Genomic DNA, 12874 nt, shown 5'->3' with positions numbered 1-12874 from the left:
GGGTCGTCCCTGGCCAGGCAGAAACAGAGTTTACAGACACCTGTGAGCACAAATTACCCATGGGTTCCATTCCATATGTCTGTTAGGTCTGGGAGTTCAAGTCTTTGTTTTCAAGACGGTGCTATTGGGAAATGCTGTGGACTTCCAGAAGATGTTTTGAGGCAAGTTCTTAAGTCATCAGGATTGTGCTCCCAGTGGGGACTGAGAGACCCTGGCTCCTAAACCTTGCTTTCAGCTCCCAGCTGTGAGGTGAGCATTTAGCTTTCTGCCATTCCCATCTGGTGACACCTACCCTCTAGTAGGACCAAAGACTAGTAGGTCCACCAGATCAAGGACTAGAAACACTACAACTACAATAAGCTTTTTTTCTTTATAAATCAATTATCTCGGGTATCTTGTAATGACAGCTGACTAACACAATGTAGTACCAAAAATATCACTTAAATCTGAGATTAAAAACCCCAACTTAGACTCCATCCCTACATTGGTGGGAATGTTCCTTACGATGCAGTTTTTAACTATAGGAGACAGAATGTTCTCTCAGATATGCGGACTTCTCCTTTAGGGTGTTATGATAAGCACATGAAGGCACAGAGTGATACATACTGGGTGGGGGAAACAGCATTATCTCATCGATTTAAGTTCCTGCTTCTTCACTGGGCTGTCATGCTTGCTGATGCTTCCTGTGGCCACAATCTGCACAGCCTCGACTCATAAACAGATGGAAACATCTCAAACATTATGAAATAACTTCTCCATAAGAGATTACCATGGGAGATCTAGGCAGAATTATGGTTAACTGGGGACCCTGAAGGGCACTGAAAAGGCTAAAATCTTCAGCCTTCTTTAGAGTAAAAAGCAGAAAGAAATCAAAAAGCTGGCTGCTATCAACTGCAGCCTCCCACCCTCCCTCTAATAAGATTGTTACCATTCTTCTAAGTCATTACAGACTTGTGGTAAGTCAGATGCCCTGTTCAGGTAGATTAAATCATTCAGCTCCCCCAAGGTGGAGATTTAAAGATATGCTAATTACTTTAAATAATAACCTAGAGTGCAGAGGAAAAAAAGTACAAAACTTCTTAAGTATTCACGTTCTTAGTCTGTTTTGTGGGGGATGGGATGCATCTCTCTCTCTCTCTCTCTCCCTCTCCCTCCCCCTCCCTTTCCCTCTCTGTGAGTGTGTGTGTAGGAAGTAAAAATGAGAGGAAATGGAATTTTTTAACCTCATGATTAACAAGAGAGGAGGAATTTGTTTTGCTTTGAGGAGGTCCAGGATCTCTACGATCCTTAATTAGAATTGAAGGTTAAACTCACTTCTGCAATTTTATTAATCTCTAGGGGATCATGGATTGCTGAGGGGATGCCCTAAGGAAGAAACATTCAAAATCTGTTTTTGTTTCATTTTTTATCATTTTTTTTTGGTGATGAAGAACAGCATGTTTATGTGAAGACAGCATTGGGACTCCATTGTGAGCTCACTTTGTGGAACCAGGATTCTAACACAGGCATCATTTGCATGCCAGACTTAAAATTTTGCCTAGTTTCTAGTCTTCAGAAACATAAAGTTTCTGAAGGTAAGGGCTGTGTAATAATAATGGCAATTAATTTATTCACTGCATAGAAAGTGCTTTAGCTATCTGAGCAGCAAGGAACAGACCTCAAGGGACAGGTAAGCTAGATGTGATCTGTAGCAGAAAGGATCTACGAATCTAATTGAAAAATGAGAACTTGAAAATTCAAATTAGAGCAAGAAAGTCACATAGTCAAGAATACAAAGAACGATTTCACACATCACACGATTAATCATCAAATTAGTGTCTAGCCAGGTTATTACACCTGGCTGTGCTGTAGAATTACATGGAGAGGCAAAGAAAACAGTGCCTGGGCTTTACCCATGCTTCTGGGATGGCGTTTCTGGAGACGGTATGGAAGGGAGAGAAGTGTGTGTGTGTGTGTGTGTGTGTGTGTGTGTGTGTGTGTGTGTGTGTGTGTGGTGTTGGGGGAGAGGCCCAGCACTTTGCATTTTCTAAAGCTCCTACATTATTTGGGTGAACACAAGGTGGGTAAGTTTTGAGAACCACTGCTATACACTAGGATGACATCATCAGCAAATGCATTTCTACCATTAAAGGTACTGTGTAAATCAAGTGGGCACCGAGTTAACGTAAGATTTCCTTTTTGCTGCCGCCAGTGACGCACAGCACCCTGAAACTGGGAAACCCCATCCTGTATCAGGATCTAAGAGCCACCGTGGAGCTGAAAGGTTTCAAAAGCAGAGAGTTTTAAAAGAAAGGCCCTGCTTGACAACCCACAAAGCAGCTGGGGTGGCAGGGAAGAGGAGCACATATTTAGGAAGGGACAGAGACACGAAGCATGACATTGGAGGAGGATTCACACAGAGGAATCCGATTCTCTCCTTGGGTTCCACCATGTTTTCCTTAAGGAAAAGTGGAACGTCAAGTCTGGGACTTGATAAATCCCAACTCAACTGAAACCCACTCTTGTTGATTTAAGCTGCACTTAAAATGTCTGTTTTTTTGTTTTGTTTTTTTTTTCAAGCTGCAATGGATTCTCGGCCGTGTGCATTTGTTTCCTTTTGCTATTTCCTCTGTAAGGAAGATTCTAGTTTATTTAGCCAGTCTGACTCAAGCCCTGTCCTGAGCAGAGACACTGGGACTACAACAAGCCGGTATTGATGATAGAGCATCTCCATCTATCTTTGTAAACGTCAGAAGGAAATCAAGATGACTGGCGGGGCCACTAAGATTTTATTATGTTGGTGCTAATGTCCCTTGGAACAAATCCCAACACCCTGGTTACCTGAGTGAGTGGTTTCTAGTAAGATCAGGCTGACGCTCTTGGAGAATTTCAAAGATGTTGGGTTGACGCAAAAATGCAACAATTTTGTCATTGTAGGCTGGAAAAAAAAACAAAAACAATAATTCTTTTTAAAAAAAATCTACTACTACTTCTTTGATGATATAAATTCAGACTTTAAAAACTATGTTTTATGGCTAACATTCATTTCACCCAAGTCCTCAGGTTGGAGCTGTTCTGCCCCTGGGGCCATAGATGCTTACATTCCAATTCTGTCTAAGGTGTTACATGATTCTCGGGTTTACAACTGTTACATGCTACCTGCTGTTCTTTTTTTACCAGTTGCCAGGCAGGGCTCCTGCAGGAAGGCTCCCCCTTCACCAAGACCTGACAGCAGACCCTGCAATCTAGACGCCCTGCCCCCATACCCATCCACCCGGGACCCCAGCCACCTCCTGGGGCTTGGAAACCAACCCCCAGCTCTGTTTGGACCTAGAGAGAGTGAGAGAGCTCTCACTGAACAAATCGCCGTCACTGGACCAAGAGGAACCTCAGCAGACAGGGAATCTGCCAGCCCTCATTAGACCAAGAGTGGCTTTCTGAGAAGTAGAATCTGCCACCTCTCATTGGACCAAGAGAGGCTTCCTGAAACACAGAATCTGTCAGCTCTGACTGGATCAAGAGCCCTGATAAGACCAAGAATGGATCTGTGAGTCACAGAATCAACTAGTTTGGGTCGATCCAAGAGCAGCTCCCTGAGACACAGGTCCACTTAGATCAAGAGCTATTCTTTTTTCATTTCATCTGATGAACCATTTTTACTTTCAAAGACAAGATTAGTTTACTAACTAGATTCTAGATATTCATAATTTTAAAGTTACCAAAAATCAACCTGAAAACCAGGCATCATGGTATGGGCCTATAATCCCAGCACTTGGGAGACTGAAGAAGGAAGACTGAGTTCGAGGCCAACCTGGGCTACACTGTAAGACTCTGTCTCAAAATTCAAGCCAAACCAAAACTACCACCACCACCAAAATAACAACAGCAGACAACCTCATAGAAATGACAACCATAAGAAGTGGGAAACCATCTTCTGGCTGAATAGGAGCTAGCCAGAGAGGTAAAGAGGTAGAACTAGAGATCCCATCAAATAATAGTCACCAGTAACAGCGACCGCTACAGCCATGGTGCTAATGACCAGCCATTCTCTAACTCCACGTGGAAATAAATGGCAAATGCGACAGCTCCGCCCCAAACACACTGTCTAAACAACTGCAGCACAATCCACCAACTCCAGGTAAAACACACAGCTTTAAACAATCTACCACCTACTTAACACGGCTGTAGACATGTCAAAATTGCCCACGAACATTTATTAGGGGTTCCATTATTACCTCTTCTGTCAGGAAAATGAATCCGTATACTTAAGATTATTCTGCTTAGTTATATTACTAGTAATCAGAAGTAGGTAATAAATATGACCCAGAGAACCAAGGTTGGAGCACCTGAATTCACAAAACAACAGAAAGCCCAGTAATTCTATAGGTAGCTGCATTGGAAACACCACACTGTCTATTCACACATATTTTAGCTAAGTGTTTTAAAGGCTTTTAAATGCTATCTGTTAAGACAGAATTCTAATGTTAATACCAGGGATCCCTAAAGGGACATTTCATGACATGTGAACGGAAGACACTTTTGCAATGGAATTGTTTTTATATTCCACCCAAAATCAGAGATGAGATACTTCTTATGCAATAATTTTATAGCTCTTGAGAAAGTTCTGTATGTAGTATTTATTAACACATTACATATTAATAATGAATGACATTGTAAATGTAGACAGACATCAACCCTACATATCTTATCTGGTGGTTGTGAACTTCTTTAGGTCATGAGTATTACACTGTATTTGTGACGAAGGGATTTGCGTGTGTGTGTGTGTGTGTGTGTGTGTGTGTGTGTGTGTGTGTGTGTGTGTGTTTCTAGGGTAGAGTGCCAATGCACCCCGACCACCACCAACACCACAAATGATGTAGTCAAGTTCCCCACATTTTGGGAAATCACAGGGCCAGCTCATCTGGAGGATGTGTCTTGCCCTGGGAAAACCATTTTCACGATCACAGTATCTCCCCTGCCAGGGAAGTATCTGTTTTTGATGCAGAAACAAAGAGAAAGCTCTTCTGCTTTAAGGTGGGGAGAGAGTCCGTCTGCCTTGCAGCAGATTGTCCATTCTGCATGCCTGAGGGGCTCTGGATTGGAGACTGTGAACACACTTCAGCTTCATCATTTTAACAACAGCTCGAAATGGTTTTCAGACCTGTAAGCCCACATCTACTTATCTCAGCTTACTCTTCTGGAGGCTTCGCTGCTTTCTACTTGTGATAAAAGCCCTTAAGAATGTGGCTAGTGTATGAGGCTACCAGAGACTCACATACCACTTAAATTCTATCTCAGGATGCGATATATTCTAATTATATGTTTGTTCAAATGCTTAATTTACAATGATTGCATATTATCTCATTAGTTTTTCTTACCTTCAGCAACCCAATACTCGCTAAGTAGGACTACGGGATTTTATAAGGCAGAAGCTCTCAGAGACTCAAGAGACCGGGGTTTTGTGGTACGTTTCTTAAGGATAACGCAGTAGTTTTCTGACACCCGGTAAAGAGTGGAAGGCTGGCGGGAGGCACACATTAGCATAGCATGCACTCTACACAATGCCACGGTGGCACAGAGAAAGATTTGTAGTAAGAGCTAACATACCCACTGGAACCATGTCCTGGTACTGCGGCCTGCTGACTGTATTGAACGTACTGGACGGTCTGGGAAGAACTGGTGGTCCCGCATGCCGAGAGTCTTCTCCTACCTGCGAATGCAAAGCAACATTTATGTCCACACCATAAGAGCCACAGGGCTTCGTGCTGGCATCTCAAAACCGCGTTGTTCAAAACACTTAAGGAAAATAACCCGGTGACCAGAACGGGTGCCAGCGACGGGGCTGACACCAGATCTTTGAAAGGTCTGCTCTTAAGGCTTGATGCTGGTGAGGGACACAGGTCTATCCTTGACAGAAGTGGGGGTCAGTGAGCAGGTGTGGCTCAGTAGTTCAATCTGCTTGTAATTACCAAGTCTGCAGAAGCAAAATCGTAGACTTGTTGCTCAGGATCACGTGCTCGGATAGAACCCCAACTGCCATAATGCAGTCCAAGGGAAGAGCTGGGTGATACAACTCGTTTTGGGACTGTGCCAGGGTATTCCTTCTTTTACTTAGCCAGGTAGACGAGGGAATTCCCTGCCTCAGCAGAGGAGGAGCTGAGCGGCAGCAGCCATCTTCCTGTGGGGCTGTGCATTAGGACATTATCTCCTCGGAGGCAATTTTATATGCCCATTAGAGGCCCTGGCGTAACAGCTCTTTCTGGTTTGAGCCTCCCACACCAGACAGCTAACAGGAGCAGGTGTGCAAGCTCTAAAAATGGCTTCCCTCGCCTGAATTATTCATTGTACCTCTCCCGGGTTTAGAAACCCCTACAAATAGACACCCCAAGCCACTCATCTGTGCTCTTACCGGGAAACGCTAACATTGCTTTGGCCTCTTTCCTAGCATTTTCTCTCACGTTCTAGAAGTTGTTTGAGACAAGTATCATGGCCGTGAGGAGAGGACAGGAGGTGACACTGGATTGACACATTGGTGCCTTTCAAATGGAGCTCCCATCTCCTCCCGCCGAAATCGTCATTGCCATTTTATCACATTGCATCTGCTGGATATTTGTTGAGGCCCTTCCTACAGCCCCTTCACATTAGAAACAGCCTTTCTGCCTTCCCCTGCCCGCTTATCCTTCAGGAATGCTCTCCCTCACTCTTCAAAGTACAGTTCAAACAGCCCCGTCCTCCACGCAGCCTTTGCTTCTCTTCAAGCGGAGCTTAAATACAACCTTCGCCTCTGAGCTCCCATGGTGCTCGGCGCGTATTTCAAAACTAGTTGTTATTTCAAAACTAGTTGTTATTACTAATAGTTTTACGATTTGTTTCCCCTGGTCCAATAAAGCTGGAAACAATAAACAAGAAAGCCCACATTATTATCTCTAAGAGTGACTAAGATGTAGCTTTCTTTCTCAGGTCCTGGAGAACTGTAATGTTGTAGATTATTGTGGGTGGTGGGGTGAGGGTGCCGCGGTGTGGGCGTGGAGGTCGGAGGGTAAGTCTGGGGAGTGAGTTCCCTCCTTCCATTCTTTCATGGGTTCCAGGGATCCAAGTCAGGCCTCCAACCTGGGCAGCAAGAGTTTTAGACCCTCTGCCCCAGCATCCTCGTGGGCCCCTCAAAAGTTTATCCAGGGGTTTTCACTCTTCTTCTCATTCCTTTAAAAGATAGTTTTAAATTTTCTCTCCACATTAAGAATGTGGGAAGTAAGTGTTAGTTATTTATACTCTTCACACTCTCAACCACAATGCGTCTGTACCACAGACAGTGTTTGTTTCCACAGCAGAGACACTGGCATGTCTACTGATTGCAGACACTGCTGAACGCAGCTGAGACGGCGTCCATGAAGACCCACTGCATTACCAGAAGTTTCTCAGCCTGCTTCTTCAGGGTTATTGGCTTCACGGAACACAGCTGGCCACTCTGAGAAGATCCAGTTATTATCTACCCATCTTCAGGCAGAGGACTTAGCGTTTCAGACACCAGTCTATGTAATTTCCCTCCAGTCAGTAGGAGGCCGTGTGTCAACACTTCCTAGAACAGCCAAAGGTCTTGAAGACTTCACTTCTTAAAACCAGACCACAAGACAGTGCTCAATTCCTCCAAGAAATACAGGTAATGCCTCAAGCTGTAATGCTTCCGAAGTGCTGGCTCACAAAGAATATTCTTTGAGAAAGGCTGGGCGATAACGTGGCGGCATGCTGGGCCACTCTCTGGTTCACTGTTCCGTTCCCATCAACAGGAAGAGAGGTTCATTAGGTTGCTGACATACTCTCGAGGGGCCCTCTTCCACTCCTAGACCATGAAAGTAATTAAAAGTTCTGGGGCAGAGGCACCAACAGACAGTGCAAGTACAGCTAGGAATCTCTTGCTTTTCCCAGAAACATCACCCCGGCTAGACAGGACAGCCAACCTCAGCTTGTGAGGTCACCGTACAGGAAAGGGTTAAAGTGCACTGTCCGAGTGATAAAGCCAGGCAGAGCCCTAATCATGGTACACATCCACTCAAGGTCCAAGGGTGAGAGTTCGGTTGTATTTGGTAAGACGAATGCTGTAAGTATCCTCCAGTTCACTACTAATGGTTTACAGGACAGCATGATAAAGATTTATTGGCTGCTCATAAAACATAAATATTTTCATGCATACCTCACCCTGCATTAGACTTATATATCATTTTTATATGAGCTTCTCATGTATACTCTTCTATAAACAGTGAGCACATGATGCATTAAAGCAGAATGAACAGCATGAGGGGGAATTCCAGGGGTGGAATTCTGATGAACTCAATCCAATTATTTATTGCATTCATAATTTTTTCTTATAATAAAGCCCTCAGAATATTTGACCTACAATATAGTATTAGAAATACGATATGCATTTAGAAGTGGCAGGCAGGAAAAAGAATCTTAATTCCATTTGTCTAGGGGAATTTTTAGAAATTATGTACGCCAAACCACAGTGTGCACTCAAAGCATAAACTTATATTAAGGAGAAGAAATTTCAACCACAAACAGTCCTTCCATGCATGTAGGTGGGTGAAAGAAAAGTGAGACAAGAAGGGACTTTTGTGTTTGGGGCGAGGGTACTGGTGCGCCCCCGTGTGGTCACCGTAGACCACTGCACACTGGCAAAGTAGAATGCAGAGGAGTCCGGTCGGTCTCAGGTCAGACCATTTTCCCTGGGCAGCCGGCATATAAATCACTTCCGTCAAATACATTCTAACTTTAGACAATGCCAGCGAGGATTCCACAGCCCTACAGATTTGCCCTTGGATGGATATCTTAATGGCATCCAGTACACCTCATTTAAGAAATTCTTCCCTGCAGTTAACACAATTTGAGCCCACTAAAAGTTCATTCATTGTTTTCTTCCGAGACTGTCCTTGGGTGTGCAAAGGGAGCATTGTCTTCTGTGAGCACTTGGCATTACCAATTCCCTCTGAGTTAAATATGAAACTCTATTCTTCAATCTTTCATCATATACCCCAACTATTAAATTTGCAATTTAGCCTAGAGGTATTTTCAGAGAAACCTTGCCAACATTCCAAAACTTTCTTTTTTTTCTTTTCTTTCTTTCTTTCTTTCTTTCTTTTTGTTTTTTGTTTTTTGTTTTACCAGACAGGGTTTCTCTGTGTAGCTTTGCGCCTTTCCTGGAACTCACTTGGTAGCCCAGGCTGGCCTCGAACTCACAGAGATCCGCCTGCCTCTGCCTCCCGAGTGCTGGGATTAAAGGCGTGCGCCACCACCGCCCAGCAACATTCCAAAACTTTCTAAGCCTCTAAATGATACACTAAACTAAATTAAACTAAACCAAAATAAAATAAAGTAAAAACAGTAAACAAACAAACAAACAACAACAGCAACAAGGCAACACGGTTTCACAAAGCACTACATCCGTATCCCAGCAGCTCCTGTCAATCAACTGGTCAGTCCCGAAAAGCCGTGACTCACCTCCCCGGCACTGTGGCTGCGCTGCCTCGTCAGGTGTTGCCGATGAACCAGCGCGCTCGTGGGTCGACTGCTCTGGAGCGGGAGCCGAGGGTCAATGAACGTGGTGGTTCGGGAGTTGTGGTCGACGAAAAATGCCTAGGATACAATCCACTGCGTCAGGGGAGCAGTCAGCACACACGACATACATGTCTCAGGAGACCTAGAGCATCGCACAGTCAGGAGACTACCCACTTTGGAGTAATCATCTTAGTTGCATTTTCTCATAGTTTCCAATCCCTGGAAGAATTCCTTGATATCCGCTGAGAAAGGGCGGGGTGGAGAAAGGCAGGACAGAGCGTTGAGACAGTCACCAAAGAGGTGACCTTACAAGGATGCCACGGGGTGGCCATTTGGAGCGGGGTGTGGTGGTACATGCCTGTAGTCCCAGCACCCTGACACCCAGCAAAGGCATCCCAAGAGGAGGCTACCCTGCTTTACATGGGGAGTCCTGCTTCAGAACGCAACAACGATCATAACGATGAGTAAAGGGGCATTGGCACCCCTTTAACCGGTGCTCACAGGCCCCCCCTCCATACCTGGTTGTTATAAAATTCTAACCATCCGAAACGCCACCACCAATGACTTCCTCCTTCTTCCTTTTCCAGCGCAGTCAGCTATCATTCTCTTCCTGTTTTCCCAGTGTCCAGTCCTCTTTGTTCCCTCCGAGCCCCAGCATGACCCCACTATTTGAGGGCCTCATTTTACATAAGTACCATACCACTAGTTTCCTGTCTCCTAAACACATTTATTCCTCAAATCTTTTAGAAGACCCTTCCTTCTCAGATTTGGTGACGCCACCACTCTAAAACAAAGTTTCTAATGGCTACCCACTGTCTTTGGTCATCCCAAAACTTTGAATAGCTTTCACAGTTCCTGAAAAAAAAAAATCCAAGTATTTGATTTTTCACCTTCTTTAACTAAACAAAGCCAAAAAAGGACAGAACAAGAATGCTTCCAATCCCTTCTCACACTATGGGATTTCTACATCCACACACTGAGTAGTTCTTCCTCATCCTAAGAGACAAAGCATCCTTTTTCTCAATGCTGTGAAAAGTACATGGGTGGCAGAGCCCCATAGCCTTGTATTGACAGGCTTTGGCCTCACATTTCATGCCAGCCTTCATTTTATGTTGGTGTCTAATATACCTGTTCATTATTCCTGACATTATTCAAAATGTCGTGAAGCAGCAATCATTTCTACAAATAAGCATGTTTAACTCCTGCCTTTAAAAAGCAGATATTATCAAGTCTCTTTTTTGTATAAATTAGCATCAAGATTTTACTACAAACATAACAATATAAACCAGGTTACTTAAGGGAAATTATAAAAAGTGCTAAAATAGTATTGCCTAATTATCTAGTACCTTAGGAATGCTTTCAAGAGATGGGTGGCGATCAGAGACACCATGATGCACTCGTAATTACAAGCGCAAATGGGTGTCTGCATGTAGGTCAATGCCGATTTGCATATAATGTCAGAACCTAATTTGATGTTAACAGGCTTGTTTAAAACCCATTCTCTAAAGAATTATGTAAATGCCTCCAGGGAAGGGACTATTTCTTACTCACCCTGTCATTCTCAATAGCTTTTAGGGCTGACCTGTGAATAAATAACAAAGTGCTCCAAACCGAATCCCCACCAAAGTATAAAGTGACAGCTCCAACTTAACTAGCCAAGAGTTAAAAATCTATGAAAAACACAAAAACAGTTAAAGAGAAAAATTAAAAAGAAATGAAAGGGGAACATGAAACATAAGGTCTGGGAAACTTAAGAAGAACTAAATAGGAGAGAAAGTTTTGAAACTCAAGTTATAGACATGAATAAACTCTCAGACGAAAACATTCAAAGTAGGAGGCAAAGTAATCATCGAGCACTTGGGACCCCGAAAGGACATGTCCATTCTCAGCTCCACCCTGCCACTTCCTACTAATGTCATTTGGGGCAAACTACCTCCATTTTTTTTTTTTAATTAAATTATGACATTACATGTATAGTTAAAAAAAGCTGATGAGAAGGTTCATGAACATTTTTAAACACAATTTCTATGGCATTTCAAATATGAGTTACTGCTATTATCATGAAAAATAGTTTTCCCTAAACATGCCATAGTTTCTCGCAAGTCAGTCCACGCACAAGGGTGGGGAAACAAACCGCATGGACCCCTAGAGAAACAGTGAAAGCCATTCCCCCTGGCCCCTGGCATCTGAGGGTTCACGACTAAGTGGAACATGCCGCTTGAAGGAAACCTATTTGTTAGGGACATAGGTGGGTCCTTGTGCTCATCCTCTATCCTGTCCCCTAGAGTAAGGATGTAACAGACAACCCACTAAAACAATGGGAATGGATAAGCCAAAGACGGAAAGAAACAGGAAGGGGGGGAGGACATGGGGGTAATACACTCTCAAGTAAACTCTGTGTAGGTGTTCTATCACCGTCCACACAAGCCAACCCCAGCTGGTCCCCTCAAAATCTCCACCGCAAAGCAAGCGTGCCCTCTCTAAACTTCAAATTGGAGCCACCCTCTCAGCAAGGGATTTTTCATTAGTTGATAAATAACGACATCTGGTTATTGGTCACTATGAACACAGTTGTGTCACAGCAGTAGATTTCAGTGACGCACTTGGGAACTTACAAAGCTGGGACTTGAACTCATAGCCTACCCAATCCCCCCTCTCTCGTTCTCATATCTCTTCTTCTAGGCTACTTTCTGCCTACCATAATATCCTCCTTTTTGGGTCCTTCCTGCTTCCCTCACATGTCATACCAAACTTGCTTTTGGAAAAGCACTTAAGTAGACCTTGAACTGGGCTGAGAATCCGGCCGATCACTCACAGCACTTGGCTCCTCTGTTGCTGCAAGCTGAAGAGACTGCTACTGATGCAGGAGTCCACAGGACCTGACCAACTCTCACCACTACCATGTTGGAGGCATGGCCGCGGGCCGGGAGTGAGTGCTATGCGTCCATCACAAGGGGTTCTGCTTCAGAGCCAATGGCATGCGTATACTGTGTACACATGCTTTTCCAGGCTCAAGCACTTGAGAGGAAAGGTCTTGGAAATCTCCATCAGTACCACAGATCTAGGGCACGAACAGGAAACAGCACCCAGGAGCAATTACTCTGCATGTGTGTTGGCTTTGCTTAGGGTCCTCTGTGTAACCCTGGATGGGTTTCCTTAGCACTTTGCTTTATATGTGTAAAGGGGGGTGACTCAGGTCACTGCCAAGTTGTGAAAAATGTAGGCTGCTTTAAAGTGAAATGGGCCTGGGTTTCATCCCCAGCACCACCACGACTAAGAAAGCATAAGAGGCAGGAAAAATCATCGTGCACCTTGTAGGCTGGCTGGTTCCATCGGTGACACACAT

At 44.1% G+C, this 12874-nt stretch overlaps 1 protein-coding gene and 1 non-coding gene across 5 annotated transcripts in view; both read right to left on the bottom strand.

Moving 5' to 3' along the window:
- The window catches only part of Hecw2 (HECT, C2 and WW domain containing E3 ubiquitin protein ligase 2), a 363433-nt gene that overhangs the window by 67394 nt on the left and 283165 nt on the right, over window positions 1-12874 (bottom strand). For all 4 annotated transcript variants that reach the window (XM_042260383.2, XM_076550401.1, XM_006974869.4 and 1 more), the window contains 3 exons: window positions 9472-9606; window positions 5587-5689; window positions 2821-2917 (listed from right to left, as the gene is read on the bottom strand). In XM_042260383.2, the coding sequence (XP_042116317.1) occupies window positions 2821-2917; window positions 5587-5689; window positions 9472-9606 (335 nt within the window). The remainder of the gene's footprint in view (window positions 1-2820; window positions 2918-5586; window positions 5690-9471; window positions 9607-12874) is intronic.
- LOC121822162 (U1 spliceosomal RNA) lies at window positions 4808-4969 on the bottom strand. The gene has a single exon (XR_006063181.2). It is a non-coding gene; the product is annotated as a U1 spliceosomal RNA (small nuclear RNA).

Source organism: Peromyscus maniculatus, chromosome 13 (assembly GCF_049852395.1).
Source record: "Peromyscus maniculatus bairdii isolate BWxNUB_F1_BW_parent chromosome 13, HU_Pman_BW_mat_3.1, whole genome shotgun sequence".
Taxonomy (NCBI): Eukaryota; Metazoa; Chordata; class Mammalia; order Rodentia; family Cricetidae; genus Peromyscus; species Peromyscus maniculatus.
This window is presented reverse-complemented; position numbering and strand designations above follow the sequence as displayed.